This window comes from Bos taurus, chromosome 3 (assembly GCF_002263795.3).
Source record: "Bos taurus isolate L1 Dominette 01449 registration number 42190680 breed Hereford chromosome 3, ARS-UCD2.0, whole genome shotgun sequence".
Classification (NCBI taxonomy): Eukaryota; Metazoa; Chordata; class Mammalia; order Artiodactyla; family Bovidae; genus Bos; species Bos taurus.
The window spans coordinates 77110272-77130343 of NC_037330.1; the positions used below are offsets into that span (position 1 = coordinate 77110272).

A 20072-nucleotide genomic window follows, 5' to 3' on the forward strand; every position below is an offset into this window, starting at 1 on the left:
ATTTTTTAACTTTACAATATTGTATTGGTTTTGCCATATATCAAAATGAATCTGCCACAGGTATACATGTGTTCCCCATCCTGAACCCTCCTCCCTCCCCATACTATCCCTCTGGGTCGTCCCAGCGCACCAGCCCCAAGCATCCAGTATCGTGTATCGAACCTGGACTGGCAACTCGTTTCATATATGATATTATACATGTTTCAATACGATTCTCCCAAATCATCCCACCCTCTCCCTCTCCCACAGAGTCCAAAAGACTGTTCTATACATCAGTGTCTCTTGATTGAATTTTAGAAGCCAGCCAGCTTATTTCTCAGATGAGGATCCTGAAGCGATATATTTTGTTTAACCAATTTATTCCAAATTACCTGAGAGTAAGTCATTCGACCGTGCTTCAGACCCCAGGTTTCCTGACTTCAGGCACTGTTCTGTGAAGCCCCAGTGCCTTCCAAGACTTCAGGCAGGTGAAAGTGAAGCATAGTTGATTATTGTGACATTTATTTGGTGTGAGGAGGTAACCGAACAAAACTGGCTACACATGTTTTCAATCACCAGTTATTTATTGAAAGAATACAATGAGAAGGCTCTCGGGTATACTTTATGACACCTCTAGAGATCACTGAAGGATCCTCACCTGGATTTGGGAGATCTCTTGGTATTAATAGGGCTTCCAGGTAGCTCAGTTGGTAAAGAATCCGCCTGCAATGCAGGAGACCCTGATTTGATTCCTGGGTCGGGAAGATCTGCTGGAGAAGGGATAGGCTACCCACTTCAGTATTTTTGGGCTTCCCTGGTGGCTCAGCTGGTAAAGAATCCACCTGCAATGCAGGAGACCTGCGTTTGATCCCTGGGTTGGGAAGATCCCCTGGAGAAAGGAAAGGCTACCCACTCCAGTATTCTGGCCTAGAGAATTCCATGGAGTGTATAGTCCATGGGGTCACAAAGAGTCGGACACGACTGAGCAACTTTTACTCACTTCGTATTAATAGGCTTCCCTGGTGGCTCGGACAGTAAAGAATATGCCTGCAACCCAGAGGCCAGGCTCTATTCCTGAATCGGGAAGAACCCCTGGAGAAAGGAAATCTTGCCTGGAGAATTTCATGGAGAGAGGAGCCTGATGGACTTATAGTCCATGGGAGTCGCAAAGAGCTGGATACAACTGAGGGACTAACACTTGGTATTAATGAGCCTAAGTTATGGAAGGCAGTGTGAAAAATGGAGAGAGGACAGTAGTGGAAAGAATGTTAGGCAGAATTAGACACTTACATGGATGATTCTTTTAAAACAGAAAAACATTCTCTTTTCAGCTCCAGGACCCACAACGGCAGTATCCTACATGTCAGTGAAATGTGTGGATGTCCGTAAAAACCATCACAAGGCAAAATGGTTAATGCCTTGGGGACCCAACCAATGTGACAAGATCCGAGACATCGAGGAAGCAATTCCAAGGGAAATTGAAGCCAATGACATTGTGTTTTCTGTCCACATCCCCCTCCCTTCCATGGAGATGAGTCCTTGGTTCCAGTTCATGCTGTTTATCCTGCAGCTGGACATTGCATTCAAGCTGAACAACCAAATCAGTAAGTGCACTCTCCCTACCCCTCTCCTGTCTTGGGGAATTTCTCTCTTCAGGCTTTTCAGAGTCAGGTATAATAGGAGTGAAATAATAGTGTTACTGGTGACAATTATTGACTACTTTCTACTTACTAGATGTGTTTCTGAGTGCTCTACCTGAATTAACCCATTTTATCTTCCTACCAGTTCCTAAAGGTGGGTCTTATTTCACTTTCCAGAGAGAAAACTCAGGCATCAGTGAGGTTGCCCAAAGTCAGAAAGCCAGAGAGTGGAAGAGCTGGAATTCAAAGCCAGGCAGCCTGGCTTAGGAGCCCTGCTCTAGCCAAGTTCCATTGCCTTAGTGCCACAAGGGAGCTCACCCAGTGGAGTGATTTGAGAATTTCTGAAAGGTCCCATGTTTCCAAATGTCTTTTCTGGTGAGGCTTTGAATTAAGCCATTGCCTAAGAAAAATATACCTGTCAAAATGGGAGCACCAACCCAGGAGCTCCCATTTTCCCGTAAAATCAGGTTGTTTTTCTAGTTTGCTCAGTTGTGATTCAATTCTCTGAGGGCATGAGGTATATCAGCATTTTGTGAGGGGGAGATTGGTGATTTTTGAGAGGCAGATTCACTTGTGACATCTGGGAATAGTATAGGGAATTTGTCCATGGATTAGAGCACTTTTTTAAATTCTAATTTTCTTGTATCAGAAATTATTGTGATACATAAGTATATTAATTTTACTCCCCTTAGGAGTTAGAACAGTATATATGCCTGATTGACATTTTATCTGGAACAGATTATGCTGAGATCATTTTTCAAAATGTAATTCTATCCCTAATTCATTCACTCTTTTACTCATTAATTCAGACTGCTTTTGAGTACCCACTGCTACCACACACTGAACTGATGGCTGGACATGTAGATACATATGAAAACACTGTCCTTCAAGGGGCTTACAGTGGAGATGCCAGGCAAATAATCAATCATTACAGTACAGTGTCCAAAGTACACCCAGGAGCTGTGGGAGTATGAAGAGAAGGCTTTAGAGCAGAGAAAGGGAAGTCTGCCTTGGCATACACACATACACATGCATGCACTTGTGTGTGTGTAAAGGTGAGCAGACAGATCTTTGAGGTGAGTATTAACGAGTGAAAATTCTGACAAGGAATTGGAGATGAGGGTGGGTGCAAGTGGAAGATCATTTTCTTTTAATTTAGTTTATTTATTTGGGATTTTTTTTTTTTTTTTTTTTTTGGCTGTGCTGCATCTTAGTTGTGGGATGTGGCATCTTCAATCTTTGTTGCAGCATGCAGGATCTTTATTTGCAGCATGCGGGATTTAGTTCCTTGATCAGGGATCAAACCTGGGCCCACTGCATTGGGAGTGCAGTGTCCTAGCCACTGAACCACCAGAGAAGTCCCTGGAAGAGCATTTTAGCTAGAAGGAGTGATTGATGTGCACTTGGACCTTCATATTAGTAACAACTGACACATTCAAGTGGTACTTCCTATTATTCCTACTCTCTTGCCTATTGACTTGCTTGCTCATTCATCGTTTGTGTAACGCATTTATTCATTCAAATTTACTAAGTTTCAACCATGTGTTAAGTACTAGATACAGAAGATACAAGATTGAAGAAAGCACTAGGGAAGAAATGGTTGAGAAACAGATCCTTAAACATATGATTAAGAAAGCTAAGTGCTATAATGAGAGGAGTATACAGTAAATTGTTTGAGCTTCAGGAAGGGAAATTTGCTATGAGGTTAAAAACGGAGACTAAAACTAATGTGTATACCTTGAGGTTTGGGTTTTTGTATTCCTAGTTCCCAGAATGTATTCAAGAAAAGGAGAATTAGCATCATTAGAGGAGCCATGGGAAGCTGACATGGGTAGATTAACTGATTTATGTTCTGATGTGAAGGTCAAGGACACAGTACTCTGTTATCTGGGCTGGTTGCCTGTTGTGTATTTCCATATAATGTTCCCAGACAGACTCCTAACTCCAAGGGTAAAGGAAATGATTTACTCTGTAATAGAAATTAAATAATTGCTCTGTATTGGCTGTAGTAGTGCTGGGTAACAAATTATCCTAAAATTTAGCAGCATAAATCAATAAACATGTATCAACTCCCTGTTTCTCTGGGTCAGGAATCTGGGCACAGATTAACTTAGGAATCTCTGGCTGACTCTTCTGAGGTTGCAGTCAAGCTGTTGGTCTGGTCTACAGTCTTATCAGAAGGTTGAAGCCTCAACTGAGCTTGCAACTGGCATCTGAAGAGAGGGACAGTTTTGTAAGGCCGAGCCCTTTACCTGTGGAATCTGATGTTATCTCTGGGTAGATAGTGGTGTCAGAATTATTGGATGTGTGGGAAATTCCACCCTCCATCCTAATTGGTGGTCAGAACCTATTACATATCTGAATAACTTCACAGAGGAATTGCTTCCCATCATATATTAAATCTAAACATCAAAAATATCTGTGTTGATGAGGCTTTAACTAAAACACTGCTATATGTAAGTGAAATGTGAATGCATTGTATGGTTTTTTTTCCCCCAAGTACATCTTCAGGTTCCAAAATACATTTTATCTTCATCTAGAAAAAGAGTGGACTAAAGATTCTTAAACAACATCCTTTAATTTCTTATAACGTGAAAATCTGTGCTTAATAGGGACACACTAAAATTCTAATAAGATGGACAACTAACAGTCGCTTCAATAAATAAACTGGAACCATCAAGAAAACCAAATTGATCAAAAAATTCTTATTTTGAGCAGTAGCTGTGATGGGGCTTGTTGACTTTAATTTGAACATGTTATATGTTGGGTTCATGAGAATATTCTTAAGTGCATTTTCTTTACCATTTGCTAATGGACATTAAAGAGGAAATCAGTTAAAGAGGGATGGTATGCCTTTGCTGAGTTATATAGACATATGCATATCATAATATTTATGGGACATAGTAGGTCTAGGTTTCCCCCTGATCCTTATATTAAAGAGTATGTGCAACCTCCTGTCTACTTTTTACATTTTATCATTGTTTGAATGCCTTTCTGATAGCAGTATGTGGGGCAGAAGAAAAAAGATTGGGAATGTGGTTAATAAGATCCTATTATATGTGCATGACTTTCTGTTTATTAAAGATTCAGTGCTAGCAATATTACCTCAAATGGAAGGAAGCATCAGGACCAATCCTGTTTTTTCTTTAAGCTTTCCTAGGCAGTCTATGAAATGAGTTTCAGATTTCAAATAATAAGAGATTTCACATTGGGACTATTAAAGTTAGGATTTTATACACACATGCAGAGTTTTCATGTATCTTTTAAGGGTCTTTGAGCAGACAAAATAATCAAAGGACTATATATTTTACATGACAGTCATTTGGAGCTAAATTGTTTATTCCTTTTAAACTTTCAATTTAAGATGATACAGGTTTTGGCTAGAATTTGAGATCTTGACTATCCCGCAGAAACTGAATAAGCATTGACATTCACTTTAAAAACTGGTCATTGTTTCATCAATTCCAAGATTTCATCAGACTCATGTCTTGAAAGTGAAAGTGAACGTGCAAGTCGTTGTGTCTGACTCTTTGCCACCCCATGGACTTTACAGTCCATGGAATTCTCCAGGCCAGAATACTGGAGTGGGTAGTCTTTCCCTTCTCCAGGGGATTTTCCCAACTCATTGATTGAACCCAGGTCTCCCACATTGCAGGAGGATTCTTTACCAGCTGAGCCACAAGGGAAGCCCAAGAATACTGGAATGGGTAGCCTATCCCTTCTCCAGGCGATCTTCCTGACCCAGGAATTGAACTAGGGTCTCCTGCATTGCAGGCGGATTCTTTACCAACTGAGCTATTAGGGAATCTCTATGTCTTTGGAGGGGGAAATAATGATATTATAGAGTAATTTATAGTAATAAAAGTGTTTAGAGAATGTGTATATTTTATTTGAGAAAGATATTCCATGTTTGTTATGCAAAATAAGTATACTTGATAGAGCAATTTTAAACAGAATTCCTACTTGCATTTTTTTTTTAAATATTTGCTGTGCTGTACAGCACTGCATTTGGGATCTTAATTCTCTGACCAGGGATTAAACCTGCATCCCCTATATCCCTGCATTTGGAAGCACACGGTGTTAACCACTGGGTCCCCGAGGAAGTCCCCCTACTTTGATTTTTTAAAAATAAACATTTAAATAACCTACTACTTCATTCATTGCTAAGTATGAAAAGTAGTAACCAGTTCAACTTGTAAATAGTGATAGTTTTAAAAGGGCTTTCCTGATAGCTCAGTTGGTAAAGAAACCTCCTGCAATGCAGAAGACCTTGGTTTGATTCCTGGGTCAGGAAGATCTGCTAGAGAAGGGATAGGCTATCCACTCCAGTATTCTTGGGCTTCGCTTGTGGCTCAGATTGTAAAGAATCCGCCTGCAATGCAAGAGACCTGGGTTGGGAAGATCCCCTGGAGAAGGGAAAGGCTGCCCACTCCATTATTCTGGCCTGGAGAATTCCATGGACTGTATAGTCCATTGGGTCGCAAAGACATGACTGAGCAACTTTCATTTTTAAAACAATAGTCTGCAAGAACTGGGAAGGGAAAGCCAGTCAAAGAGAATCTAGAGACTTCTGGATACTTGGAAACTGGTCGTTGTTGTTGTTTAGTTGCTTGGTCATGTCCGACTGTTTGCGATCCCACTGACTGTAGCCTGCTAGACTCCACTGTCCATGGAATTTCACAGGAGAGAATACTGGAATGGGTTGCCATTTTCTCCTCCAAGGGATCTTCCTGATCAGGGATCGAACCCTCGTCTCCTGTGTCTCCTGCATTAGCAGGCAGATTCTTTTCTACTAACGTCACCTGGGAAATTGGACTGTTCAGTAAATGCCAACTCAAGGTGGTTCTCTGTGTCTCATCTGTGGATGCTGAGGGCCTACTGAACTGTTCTGTATAGGTGACTTGAGCATCCATAATTTTGGTATCACTGGGTGGGGATTTGGGGGTGGGGGTGGTCCTGGAACCAATCTCCCGTGGATAATGAGGGATGACTATACGAATTCTGTCTGTTTCAACAGACAGCAGACCTGTCTGTTGAAATCTGTGTTTGGGTCAGTGGTTGACTTTTACCTAAACATTTCAGAGGCATGGGATTAATGTGTTTATCAGGGCACAAACATGGTGCTTCTTTAGAGCTGAAAAGGACAGAGGACTTCAGTTTTTGCTCTGGAGAGTTAGAAAATGGAGGGAGTGAGTAGACTAAAAAATGTCAGAAAAAAGTCAGCCTAAACACCTGGTGTCTGGATGGTTAATCGTTGGAAAAAACGAATGTTTATCTATGTGATGGGCTTAGATAGTTCTGTAACAACAAATTATTTTATTTGAAAATATCATCTAGAGTGGAGGTATACCTTTCTTTTCATAGTGTTTTATCAATCACTCAATTTACATAGATATTTTTAAAATACAGGTTTGGGATGGCCAAAATGGTACTCACTTGTAATGTAATATCACTCTACTGATTACGACTGCAAGTCACATACTTAGCACAACCTCAGACTCTCTATGGGGCTTCTTTTGAGGAACTTGGGTGCTGAGACCAAAGAAAAAGGTATTTGTTTATTTTTTCAACATGTGTCTACCCAGCTTTCAAATTTTCTCTTGAAATAGAAGCACTGAAATTCATTGGCAGGAAGCATCAGGATGGATTGATCTGTCTTTAGCAGTAAATCTAGGATTTTCAGATGTCTAAAAATCTCTTAGGCTGAAGAAGTACTGATAAATGGGGAAAGCCAGGGTATTCTGTTCTTAGGTAATGAAGTCATTATGTCTTGCCTTGAGCCCTATGCTGTACTTTGCAACTGAGCACTAAGTCTTAACTTGTTTCACTTTTGCAAATGACTACATGAAATGATCAAATTATTTCTCTAACAGGTGATTTTTCTTTTCTCAAACTGAAAATATTTCTTTGAAATATTTCTAGTAAAAATATAGAACAACATTATTACCCAATCATTTTTCAAGTTAGATGTCTGAGTGTCCTGGGAGAAAATTGCCTAACTTTTTATGAAATGATTGTACTCTTTCATTTGTGTAGCTGTTATAGCATGTTAGGTAGACACCAGATGAAGATAATTAGGATAAAGGAACAAGCTGCTGCTGCTGCTAGGTCGCTTCAGTCGTGTCCGACTCTGTGCGACCCCATAGATGGCAGCCCACCAGGCTTCCCCGTCCCTGGGATTCTCTAGGCAAGAACACTGGAGTGGGTTGCCATTTCCTTCTCCGGTGCATGAAAGTGAAAAGTGAAAATGAAGTCGCTCAGTCGTGTCCGACTCTAGTGACCCCATGGACTGCAGCCTACCAGGCTCCTCCGTCCATGGGATTTTCTAGGCAAAAGTACTGGAGTGGGGTGCCATTGCCTTCTCAGAAAGGAATAATCTACTGACTGTAAAAAATGAACTGTCACTTTATCTAAAATGATTGGGGCGGATTTATAGAAGGGAAAAGATGGAATCCTTTTGTGATCTTATTGTTGACCATCAGCAAGAGCTGTGGTTCTTAATTTTCGGATGCCTCTCGAGAAGAGTCTACTAAGAGAGCTTAATGGAGCAGAGGACTCTCTACACCGTAAAACTGTAACTGGTGTGATGGAGCAGACCGTTGGTAATATGGTGTCCACACAACAGGAATTCCATGCTTCATCAGCTAATCCTCTTTAACAAACTATGTTGAAGCAAGTCATTGAGAAGAAATCTAATTCTACCCTCCCACTCCCATTCCCCCACCTTCCCTAAAAGAGACTTCTTAGGTTTATGACTAAGTTACAGTCTCATAAAGAAACATTTCTGACTGGATAGTTTTTATTATAGGCTAGTGACACCAAGAGTTTTAAAGTTCTTTTGTAAATTTCTTTACCTACCCCGGTGTCAATGGGGGAAGAAATAAAAACTTCAAAATTTTACTCTTCTCTCTCCCTACCCCCTCAAAAGAAGATAAGCTGAGAAAGCTCAAAACACACCAGAAAGATGCAGCAGCCTTAAATGGAGTGGGGTTTGAGGTGGTGAGTAAAGGTAGAGAGGTTGTCAATATTCAAGATGAATTTACATGGCCAGTCCTCTTTATAATTATAGAGTTGTGTTTCCTCTTCAAACCAAGGCTAGAACCTAGAATTTACAAGTATAATAACTCCATCTTACGTAACTTACCTGACTTAAAATAGAAGGAAACTAAAATCACAGGAGAGGACCGTATTTTGTTGATTATAACCCAGGATAGTGAATATTAAAGACATCATGTTTGTTTATGCTCATTCATGGATTATCTTTCCCTTTGAGGGAATCTTCAGGAACAATTGAAATTAACCATTGTGAACATGTTTATATTGGCAGGAGGGTGAGAACCTTTGGCTTTGTTGTATTTGGGTGTGATATGTGTAAGCCCATGACTTGGACAGCATCCCTATAAAGCTGTCTGGATCTCTATACTTTCTGGCTCAATGGTTTTGTGTTATGTATTTCCAAGTGAACAAATCCAATCAAGAAACAGAGTTGGACTCTTTCAAAACCTTTCCAAGACTTTTTTTATTTATTTTTTTAATGTTGATAGTTGCTATAGCTTCCCAGGTGGCTCAGTAATAAAGAATCCGTCTGCTGATGCTGGAGACATAGGAGACGCGGGTTCAATCCCTGGGTTGGGAAGACCCACTGAAAGAGGAAATGGCAACCCACTCCAGTATTTTTGCCTCGATAATCTCATGAACAGAGGAGCCTGGCGGTCTATGGTCCATGGGGTTGCTAAGAGTCTGACACGACTGAGCACACATATAGTTTGTTATATGAGATCCCTCCCACTTTCTTCTAGTCATCCATTGACTTATTGGTCAATTTAGCATTAGAAAGTAGATTGTGTTGGATTGGTCTCTAGTCTTAGCAAAACACTCATCCCTGGTGTTGAATAATTTGTAGTAATTGTTACTAAACATCCACTGTGTGATTGCAGACTTTGAGCACTGGAAGAACGGTCAGAATGCTATTGGTCTAATAATTTAAACAGGACTTTATGGGTAGACTTCGAGGACCATATGAGCCCCTGATACTGTGTGAAATTTTAGTCCTGTTTACTTATGTGTGTTTTGGGAATAAGAGGTTTTGAGGCTTTTGTCAGATTTTCAAATGGGCCCCCAAATGTTAAAGGACTAATTTATGAGATGAGGGAACCTTACGATACTTGCCCACTGTAGCACAGCTGGCTGGAGACAGAGCAGGATCTCCTGGTTGTATATCAACTGTGTAGACTAAATATACAGGTCAGTGAGGCTTCTATCAGACAGAGGCCTCTTAAGATTCTTGGATAGAATGCACTGGTCATTCTAAAATGGTATATTTTCTTTTTTTCAATCTCCCAAGTTCAAGTTCAGGAAATGTAGTGCAGTCTAGAATCTAGACTAGGAGGTAGGCTGGTCCTGTTTATAGTGCCACAGCTGCAGATCACCCACGTGTCTCATTTCCTGCTCTGAGTTTAGAATATAAATGAGGAGATTCTCTTTGCATCCGTAACAAGTATATCCTGGTTACTAAAATAAAAGCCTGGTAACATCAATGAAAAATGTGAGCAGCAAAGCCACCACAAGCAGCAGATTCCTTGATGGCGCCCCACTATATATAAGACATTTTGTGCTTTTTACCTCCTCTTATAATTTTGGGTATTGTCAGTACTTAAATGCCAGTCAGTCATCACATAACTAATGTAAGGTTATTTTATGGAAAATCATACCTTTATTTGGGGTGACCTAAGAAAATAAGAAGTAAAATTATTTTCTGAATGATACTTCTGAAAGCAAAAGAAAGTTAGATGGAGAAAGAAAATCCTTTGTTATACAAAGCAGAATTTTACTTAAAATGCCAGGGACTCTACAATGGAAAAAAACACTTTTCTCAATAGCTTCATACTATCTACACACTGATGCTAAAAATGGTTCCGGTTCTTCTTTTGCTTTAGTAAATTAGTGCTCATGGTATTAGTAGGAGAGGTAGTAATTCTTTGAAGGAAGAGGAGGTTCTGGTTTTTTAATCGTTCTGGTTTAGGTTGTTCCTTAAGATATTTGTCCACTGAATCTATCTTTGCTGTCTTACTGGTTATTCATACTATGACCACAAGGGAAAGCCCAGGCCTGACCTAACAGACAAGATTATATGTTCTTTAAATGTAAGGGCTAGGGGAAGATAGAAGAATTTAGTGTCTTTTTAAAAAATTGCTGCCACGTAGAAAAGTTTTAATAGATGAAAATGTTCAGCAATGAAAAGGCTGTCTCTCTAGGTAGTGAGCAGCCTGTCATTGGTAGCAATCAAGCAGGAGCTGGTTGAGGGGGCAATCATAATGATGACCACAGTGATAACTTGCATTTAGTGTTGATTTCTTTACAAAGTACTTTTGTATTAGAGATGCTGGTGGTTGTTTCTGTTGCCAGCCATTTGCTTTGGCTTCATATCATTTTCTTACAGAACTTGTCTATTTCTCCTCCCTCAGAGTGTGGACTTCCATCATGCCTTCTGAATGGGCACCTGACCACATAATCAGTCCCTCAGTCATAGCTGATTGGATTAGGATGGGCCCTTGCCCCAATGGGGAACAATCAGATTCTGTCTTATACGAAATTGGGGTTCACTATTTCTAGGCTCACCTTCATTGGCATTTAAACTGAAAAGTCCTGAGGGCTGCCTGGGCAGCCATCATTCGTCTCATGCCTGGAGAAGCAGAGAAAGTTGGTTGGCAGAGTGGGAAAACCGGATACAAAGAGAAAAGTGGAGATGAAGGACCATGGGGTATAATTACAATCGACTACAAATGATGAATCTCTCCCTGACAGTTTTCTCTTCCTGGTTCTGGTTCCTCAAGCTTGTCGGCACTTGAGCTTCTCAAGATACCTTTGTATCCTTCCTGCTAATTTCTACTTAAGCTAGTGTGTGTGAAATCCTGTTACTTGCAAACAAATTATCTCTGAGTATGACAACTTTATTTTTATTTCATCTGATCATCTCAACAGTTCTCCCGTATGGAATGAGAGGAAACTGAGGATGAGAGAAGTTAAATGATTTGTTCAAAGTCTCCTAGCTGAGAAATAGAGGGGTTATAAGCATAAGTGATCTTGGAAATCGAGTGCCTCGATCCCGCTGAGTCTATGACATGGATCCATCGATAGTGCCCTGGAGAGGCTTCCTGATCTGAGTGGGAAATCATATGAGATGACCCTTAAGGTCCTGTCCACTCTATGTCTCTTTTGCTGAAAGTCCATGAGTCACTTAAGGTTCTTAGACTATAAAAATCTCATGAGTATCCCTTCAGTTACTTCAAAGACCCTCAAGAGTGAACCATTTTAGAAGATGCTGTTAGGTGGGGATGGATGCCCTTATGTTAGTGGGTAAACTTAGTGTTGAGTGAGTTTTCTTGTCTTTCATTTTGTTATGTGTTACCTTGTATTCATTTCTAGTCCTTGGGTAGGCAGACAGGGTTGGTGTACTGGAAGTGTATTTTTAGTCTGACATTAAAAAATGTATCATAGACACCAACTCAGGAAGCAGTTTTTAGGTGAGTCAGTATATAAATAACCTCAAAGAGTTTTCATAAAGGGATGGTGGATCTTTTAAATTTAACAGCCCAGCTTCTGAGGCCCCCTTTCCAAAGTCCTGCATTCATTTAGTGGTCATTTATTGGGCTTCTACTGTGTGCTGGCATTTTTTACTCAGAAATTAAGGTATAAAGATAAATCCTTATCTTTCATAATACAATTTTTAAAAACCTCATGGTCCTTCTTTGTTTACTTCTCTCTATCCTGAAACACTGAATTTTGAGGGCAGGGACTGTATCTTGTTCATCTTTGTGTCCCCATACTTAGCACAGCCCCAAGAACAGTAAATACTTGAGATGTACTCAAAAGAATTAGTTAGCTCACTGTCTAGTTAGGAGAGAAAGAAACAAAAAAATCACACTAGTGTGTTCAGTGCTAAGTGCCCAGAATATTCCACGAACACAGGAGGGGGAAATGATTAACTCACTGTGAATACAGTTTTTTAATTGAGCCTTCAAGGGTGGAGTCTTAATGAGAAATGGTGGAATCTGTGACTCTCTACTATCTGTTGGCAAGGAGGCAATCCAAGGGCAGCCTTATTTTGTTCTGAAGCCAGAGTATTGGGCCAAAAACTGGACCTGTCACTTAATGGATTTCTGATACCTTTGGCAAGTAAGTTTCTGAATTTCCTTATACTTCATTTTCTTTATCTATAAAATGGAGATAATAGTAGTACCATGCTTATTAGGATTGTTTTAAGGATGAAACAGTAATACATATGAGGTTTTTACATAGGAAGTATACAGAATAAATGTTCAATAAAGGTGAGTTACTGGACTTGAGCAGAGAGAATAAATGTAAGTTCTGAAGAAAACATAGTAGCCCAGAAAGGGCAGCAGTGGGACCCAGTGTGTAAAACAAGGACCTGAACAGATGCTAGCCACAGGCCTTTCACTACTTAAGGACAGCAGTTCTTAACTTTGGATTAAGAACCTTGACCTTGAGAGAAAAATGTGCACAAACCCCATAGAGATAGTTTGTATTCATATTTCAACTGAAGACCTGAAGGTCATCTGTGGGATTCAGAGGTTCATGAATCTCAAGGAAAGAGTTCTGCCCTCATGGTATAGGCAGACCCCCTGAGTGCCCAGTTGCATGTTGATTACCAGTGAAGCAACTGGAGAACACCCTGAAATAGAAGATGTGGGAAATTCTCAGCACGCTTAGGAGATTATGTGCACAAGGGATGATTTAATTATATTTGACTGTAAACATGAATATGTAAATTAAAATATTTGGGAATAGAGTAATAATTCAAGAAGGGAGCAAAGGTATGTGGGAGAAAACCTCTTAGAAGTCTGCAAATAGAGATTATAGAAGTTATGTGACTTCTCCAAAGTCATCTGGGTTGCAGCTGAGGAAGGCAGGACCAAGAACCCTGTTTTTCCACCATGAAATACTGTGAAATGACATGTTGTATGCAGAAGATGGTAAATTCCCTTGTTAAAAGAATTTCATATTGGAGAGAAAAGATAAGCTCCTAAAAGAAAGAGGCTGATTGGTGAGTTGCCTTGATGACTGGGCTAATAAATTTGGAGTTTGATCCTTAAGAAAAAGAATTGAAAAATCACATATTTATTACTGAAATGAAATGTGGAATTCAGGATTTGAGACTTGTAGCTTGTCCTTTGAATTATACAGCAGCTGGAAATCGTTTTTTTTTCCCCCCAATCTGGACTTCTCACATGGTGGTCTTCCCAACAGGAGGGCATCTGTGAACTTTTTAATGGGAGAAGTCCTAAAGCTGGGTTAGGGCTGTGTTCGCACAAGGCTGGCTTCCGAGGCAGGTAAAATTTAACTCCCCTTTTGCTTTTCAGCCACAGACACAGCCATCGCTGCCACCACCAGCTGAGTAACTCAGAATCTAGGGGTTGCCAGTAATTGTGGGTTTTAAGTCACAGAGGAAAAAGATAAGAGGCGAGCAAGGCTGGTTTTTTCACAATTAAATGTTGCTCTCGGGCTTGTCTGTCGGCAGGAACCCAAGAGGTCAGGACCCACCAGCCATATTATTTTTCTCCCTGGCTGCCTGCTGTCACTCTTATCCCCTCCTCATTCATGGGAATGAGGAAAAGGTGGGTTGGAAATAAAAAGCTTTTGCTAGCCTACTTTTTCCTTTACGAAACTTGTCGGAAACAAAGCTTTCCGGTGAAACGGACGGGATCCCTTTAGGTAGCTGGCTTGTCCTGGCGACAGCACAAAGGTATTTTTATGGGGGGGAAAGAAACCATTGTTGAAATGTCCTCTTGTCATTTTATAGTTATGACATTGTTTTTTCTCCAGGACTGCCATGTACTCTGGAATTTTTGCATTTGTTTCTGTTTAACTCTTTATGTTAGTCAACATCAAGTTTCTATCCCTGGTCACGCCAGCTCCATTGCAAGTGCCCTGAAGGCAGGGATTGTTTTACTGTTCTTTGTTTTTAACACAGCGCTGCAAAGGTGCAAGGCAGTTAAGCATATTGGTGGTGTTTCCGTTTTCTGTGTTCAAGAGATGTTAGAACTAGAGGGACCTTAGTCATCATATGTTCAACTTTAGTATTTAATGAAAGAATACAATGTGTAAAGTGACTTATTCCAATTGTACAGGTAATTAGTGACTTCCCCAGAGCAAGAAACAGGTCTCATCTCCTAACTCATGATGTAATGGGAGAGGCCTGGAGTGATGAAGTCAGGCAAAGCCTGTTCAGTTTGCCTCCCTCCCACACTGACACAGAGACCACACGCCTCGGTTTCCTCATTTTGAGATTACAGATAATCTTCTATATCTGGCTGGCATCTAGGTGCGGCTGAAAATATCTACACATAATAGGCACTCAAAAATGAGAGCTTTAGAGAATCTTTGTTCTGTCTTTTAAAAATACAAGACCTCCTTTACAAGAAAACACATTTCTGTGATCTCTTCACCATCCGAAAATGTAACTTGATTGCTATTGGTGAGAACAACTTAGGAGGAACAGCAGGCTAGCGGGGCTCTTGGGAGGATGCAGCCTGGAATGGACCAGAAGTAGAAAGTGGTCCTGCCCACAGATAAGAAAGGTAACAAGTGCCATGCCTGGGCCTGTGTTCCATCAGTCCTCAATGGGAGGGAGTTGGGTTGGCTTGTTCAGCAGTTGGTAAGGAATGCCTGCCGCACCCACCATGCTGGGAAAGAGGCTAGATAGAGATGTTGGGGGTTGGAGGGGATGAACAAGTCAATGGGCCTAACTTGCTGCAGGAGTGAGATGAGTGTAAATGATGGTAAGCCACCCAGTGAGAGAGGGAAGGGCCAGGGGCTGAGGGACAAGCACTCAGGAGGACACTGCCCATGCTCAGTGCTATTCAGAGGCGTTTGGGGGAGATAGATGCATGGAAAGATTGACCGAGATGGGGTGGGGCGGGGGGAGTGCCAACATTACCGGAAAGGAAAGAGTCTTTCAAAGGAGAGACTGAGAGAAGTACCTGGGGAGGAAGAGCAGAAGGAACCTGCTCTGAGCATCAGTGGCTCTTACTGAGGAAGGAGTGGGTGAAGGTCTTTGGGCCATGACCCAGAGCTCTGGTTTTTGGTTATCCTTCACTCTCACAGACATAGATGCCTTCTCTACCCTCTCTGTGGTGATGAGTCTGTCTATCTCCTGGAAGCCTGAGCAGCTCCCCCACATTGTCCCATTGCTTCCTGGAGCTCAGGGAATGCCCTCACTGATGATCAAGGGGAGGACCTCATCTGCAAATGAGAACCCCAAACCCCACCTGTGTGCTTAGTCGCTCAGTCGTGTCTGACTCTTTGTGACCCCATGAACTGTAGCCCACCAGGCTCCTCTGTCCATGGGGATTCTCCAGGCAAGAATACTGGAGTAGGTTGCCATGCCCTCCTCCAGGGGATCTTCCCAACCCAGGGATCGAACCCAGGTCTCCTGCATTACAGGCAGATTCTTTATCGTCTGAGCCACCAGGGAAGTCCCCATCCCCACCTAAGCCACATGAAACAAATATTCTGTGCGAATAACACTGGCCTGTCTCCAGCAATAACACAGCTGCTGAAACAGCTTAGTCACCAGGGGGATGGAGGTAGTGTGGCACGGGAATGCGGGGTGTAGAGATCTGACATTTAGCTGGCTGGCAGCCCCCCCGGGAGCCAGCACAGATCTGTGGGAGAGGCTCGGAGAGGGTCCGCTTCCCATTCACAAGCATGTCCTTGTTTCTTTTGAAGCCCAATCGTAATCCTCTCCCTAGGCCGGCAGACTGTAGAATAAAACTGAAACATTTTGGAACCGAGGAGAGGAAAACTGAAATGGTTGACTCCTCTGAGACACCTGGTTTCTTTCCCTTAATGATCCATGTTTATTCCCTGGATAATTTTTTTTTTTTCCCTGCTCCAGGCTAGGCAGAGTGTGATTTAGAGGAAGAGCGAGATGGGAGGAAGGGATGGTGGGGAAGAGCTCTTATCTAGAAAATGTGACTTTCTTAGCTTTTAGGTATCCAGGTGATGTAGGAAGAAGAGGGCAAGTCCTGGCCCTCCTGCCTGATCTTGCTTGAGCTTCTTCTGCATCTTCATCCATCAGAGCTCCTGTCTGAAGGACTCTGGGCAGATCTGGGCACACTGCTTCCCCGGTTTCAAGCAGGGTTTTAGGAGGACTAATAAACTGCCACGAAGTGACCCCATTCCTCTTCTAGCCCTTTGAAGAAGTGACCTTTGTGTTTTCTCTTTATCCTGGACTACTTCTGCACTGTCTGTTTTGGGGGTGTTAAGTTAAATTAGCCATCCCTTTCCTCTCCTAGTTACTGTATGAGAATGCAGCTGTCAGTCTGTGAACTCTGCCATCATCTATTTTTAGATTCAGGGTGAACGGAGCCCTCTTCTCTAATTGCATTTGGTGGGAAGGGGGGAGGGCAGGTAGATTTTCATAAGCATCACGTCAGCTGTTCTAAACGCTCTGTGCTCTGACGGCGTCCTGGGGAGAAAGCAAAGCAGCCCACTGTGCGTTTCCCTCCCCTGGCTGTCAGGCTTGTTTTCACCCCACATTTATGTTGATTATGGTCAAATAGGAAAGAGCTGTTGCCACATTTGCTCTCCGGTGTTTTAACACTTGCCAACTTGGATGGTTCTGATTTCTCTAGCTTTGTCAGGAAATGATTGGTTCATTGTTGAGTTCAGGTTCCTTGGAAAACAGGGAAGATCCTTCTGGTGACATTTCCTATGAGAGTCAATAATCTTAAACATACTGAGAGCTGTGTAAGTGCAGCAGGCCTCAATTTTTTTGAGATCTCTCTACCCCCTCCGCCCCCATCCCCGCCCCATTCGTCTGCCTTTCACACAGCTGCCAGATCTCTTTGCTTAAACATCCTTCTAAATAAGATGCTGCAATGTTCAGAGCACATTTCTTCTCTTTCTCAGCAGATGCTTCCTCATCCCAACCTTATCTGTTTTCTTTACTCCATCTCCCATTCCCTGCCATAGTGAATGAGTTGATTTCTCTGACTGCACTGTGCTATTTTGTGCTCCCATGACTCTTTAGCCCTGTGGTTCCCTCTGCCTATAATTTCTTCTCCTGCTTCCTTACCTAGTGAACTCTTACTCATCCTGTGAGTCAACAGTTAAACATCATTGCTTTTAGATGAGATACTCCAGAAGATTGTATATTCTGTGCAGTGTTTCTCAGCCCCCTAGTGAGTACTCTTGACAGCTTATGCTGACTACAGTGGTCCCTTAATATCCCTAGGGGATTAGTTTCAGGACCCCTGTGAATGTCAAAATTCACAGATGCCCACATCCTTTATATACTGCACCTTTATATGGTATAGTACAGTCAGCCTTCCATTTCTGCAGGTTCTGCATCTGTAGATACAGAGGACTGACTGAATATATCTGTTTCATATACACTACCCACATGGGGTAATGTTCCTTCCCTGGTGGCTCATTAGTAAAGAATTAGTAAAGAATCCACCTACCAATGTAGGAAATGCTGGTTCGATCCCTGAGTTGAGAATATCCCCTGGAGAAGGAAATGGCAACCCATTCCAGTATTCTTGTCTGAGAAATCCATGGGACAGAGGAACCTGGCAAGCTATAATCCATGGGGTCACAAAGAGTCAGACATGACTTAGCAGCTAAGTCATGAAAAACAATTGCCTTCCTTACCTTACTGTGAACAATTGAGGGCAATGACTCTGCCTTGAAACTCAGTTCAGTTCAGTCACTCAGTTGTGTCCGACTCTTTGCGACCCCATGAATCGCAGCATGCCAGACCTCCCTGTCCATCACCAACTCCCGGAGTTCACTCAGACTCACATCCATCGAGTCAGTGATGCCATCCAGCCATCTCATCCTCTGTCGTCTCCTTCTCCTCCTGCTCCCAATCCCTCCCAGCATCAGAGTCTTTTCCAATGAGTCAACTCTTTGTATGAGGTGGCCAAAGTACTGGAGTTTCAGCTTTAGCATCATTCCTTCCAAAGAAATCCCAGGGCTGATCTCCTTCAGAATGGACTGGTTGGATCTCCTTGCAGTCCAAGGGACTACTAGTAGGTGCTTAAATATATTTGATGGAGGAAAACATGGATTGGATGGTCCAACTAGCATTAGCGCTTTCAGAGGTATATTATTCCATCTTGGTGGCAGCATCAGCTGTTATGATTCCTCAGTTCCTGATGGACTTTTATGTCCCAGAAAAGTAGGCTTGAGTAGATTATCAGAGACCTAACATGTCATACCCAAATGGTTGCTGTAGATTTTTCTTCTCTGAAGTCTTACCAGTAGTTCAATCTATTCTCTTATCTCTGTAGATGTGGACAAGCATGATTGTTGTTGGTCAGTTGCTAAGTCGTGTCTGAGTCTTTGTGACCCCGTGGACTGCAACACGCCAGGCTTGCCTGTCCTTCACTATCTCCTAGAGTTTGCTCAAATTCATGTCCATTGAGTCAGTGATGCTATCTAACCTCTGTCACTACATCCTCTGTCACCTTCTTCTCCTTTTTGCCTTCAATCTTTTCCCAGAATCAGGGTGTTTTCCAGTGAGTTGAGTCTTTGCATCAGGTGGTCAAAGTAATGGAGCTTCAGCATCAGTCCTTCCAATGAGTATTCAGGGTTGATTTCCTTTTTAATTGATTGGTTTGATCTTCTTGCAGTGCGACAGACTCTCAAGAGTTGTCTCCTCCTTTACCCCTACTAGCCCTCTCAAGCACAACACTATTGCAACTCCATATTGTAATTCAGATAAAGCAGGAGAAAGGGAATGGTGACCCCCCTCCGGCTCACTCTGTTTCCACCCAGTCCTAAAGAGCAGGTGTATTGCTCCTTGATGGTACCCTTGGCCAAATTTGAAGAACATCCTTTTTATCTGAGTGTGTGTGTGTGTGTGTACACATATGTGTGGTGGTGAGAGAAAGGAAGCAGGTTGTAGGGGAAATAAAGTGAATGCCCCCAAAATAGCAGACTGTAGACTACACACAAGTGGTATAGAAATGATGGAGTGACAGAGAGAATGTTGGAATTTAAGGCTATTTGGAGAAAGAAGAATTATATTCACTCATTAATTTGTCAGGTATTTAATGATGATTTGTAAAGACATGAGCGATGTAGCTATGAACAAGACGGAGGCAGTCCTTGGCTCTCAGAACCTCTCAAAGTGGGAGGTGGGCAGGGAAGGCGATACAGGGAAGTAGTCAGTAGCTGAGCTGCAGTAGGATACGTGTTACAGCAACACACAGGCTGCTGCAGGAGCAAGAGGAGAAGCCCTCCCTCTGTTTCAGTGGGCGAGGGAAGGTGGGAATGAGTCTGTAGAATTCTAGAAGATGAGCAAGTGTTATTCTGGCATGAGGGAGGATGCCAAGCACTATCTTCAGAGTACTGTCTGCAGCCCAGAGGAAAAGCTCTTTTGTAATATACCCTCTCAAAGAAGGCTCCTAGAAAAAACCCAGT

General features: G+C 42.1%; 1 protein-coding gene across 5 annotated transcripts in view; it reads left to right on the plus strand.

Annotated features, from left to right (window-relative positions):
* Positions 1–20072, plus strand: part of WLS (Wnt ligand secretion mediator) — a 116455-nt gene that overhangs the window by 39397 nt on the left and 56986 nt on the right. For 3 of the 5 annotated variants that reach the window (XM_015465034.3, XM_010803446.4, NM_001192651.2), the window contains exon 2: positions 1311–1583. The exons of the other annotated variants lie outside the window; for them this stretch is intronic. In XM_015465034.3, coding sequence (XP_015320520.1) covers positions 1311–1583 — 273 coding nt within the window. The remainder of the gene's footprint in view (positions 1–1310; positions 1584–20072) is intronic. 5 annotated transcript variants of the gene reach the window in all.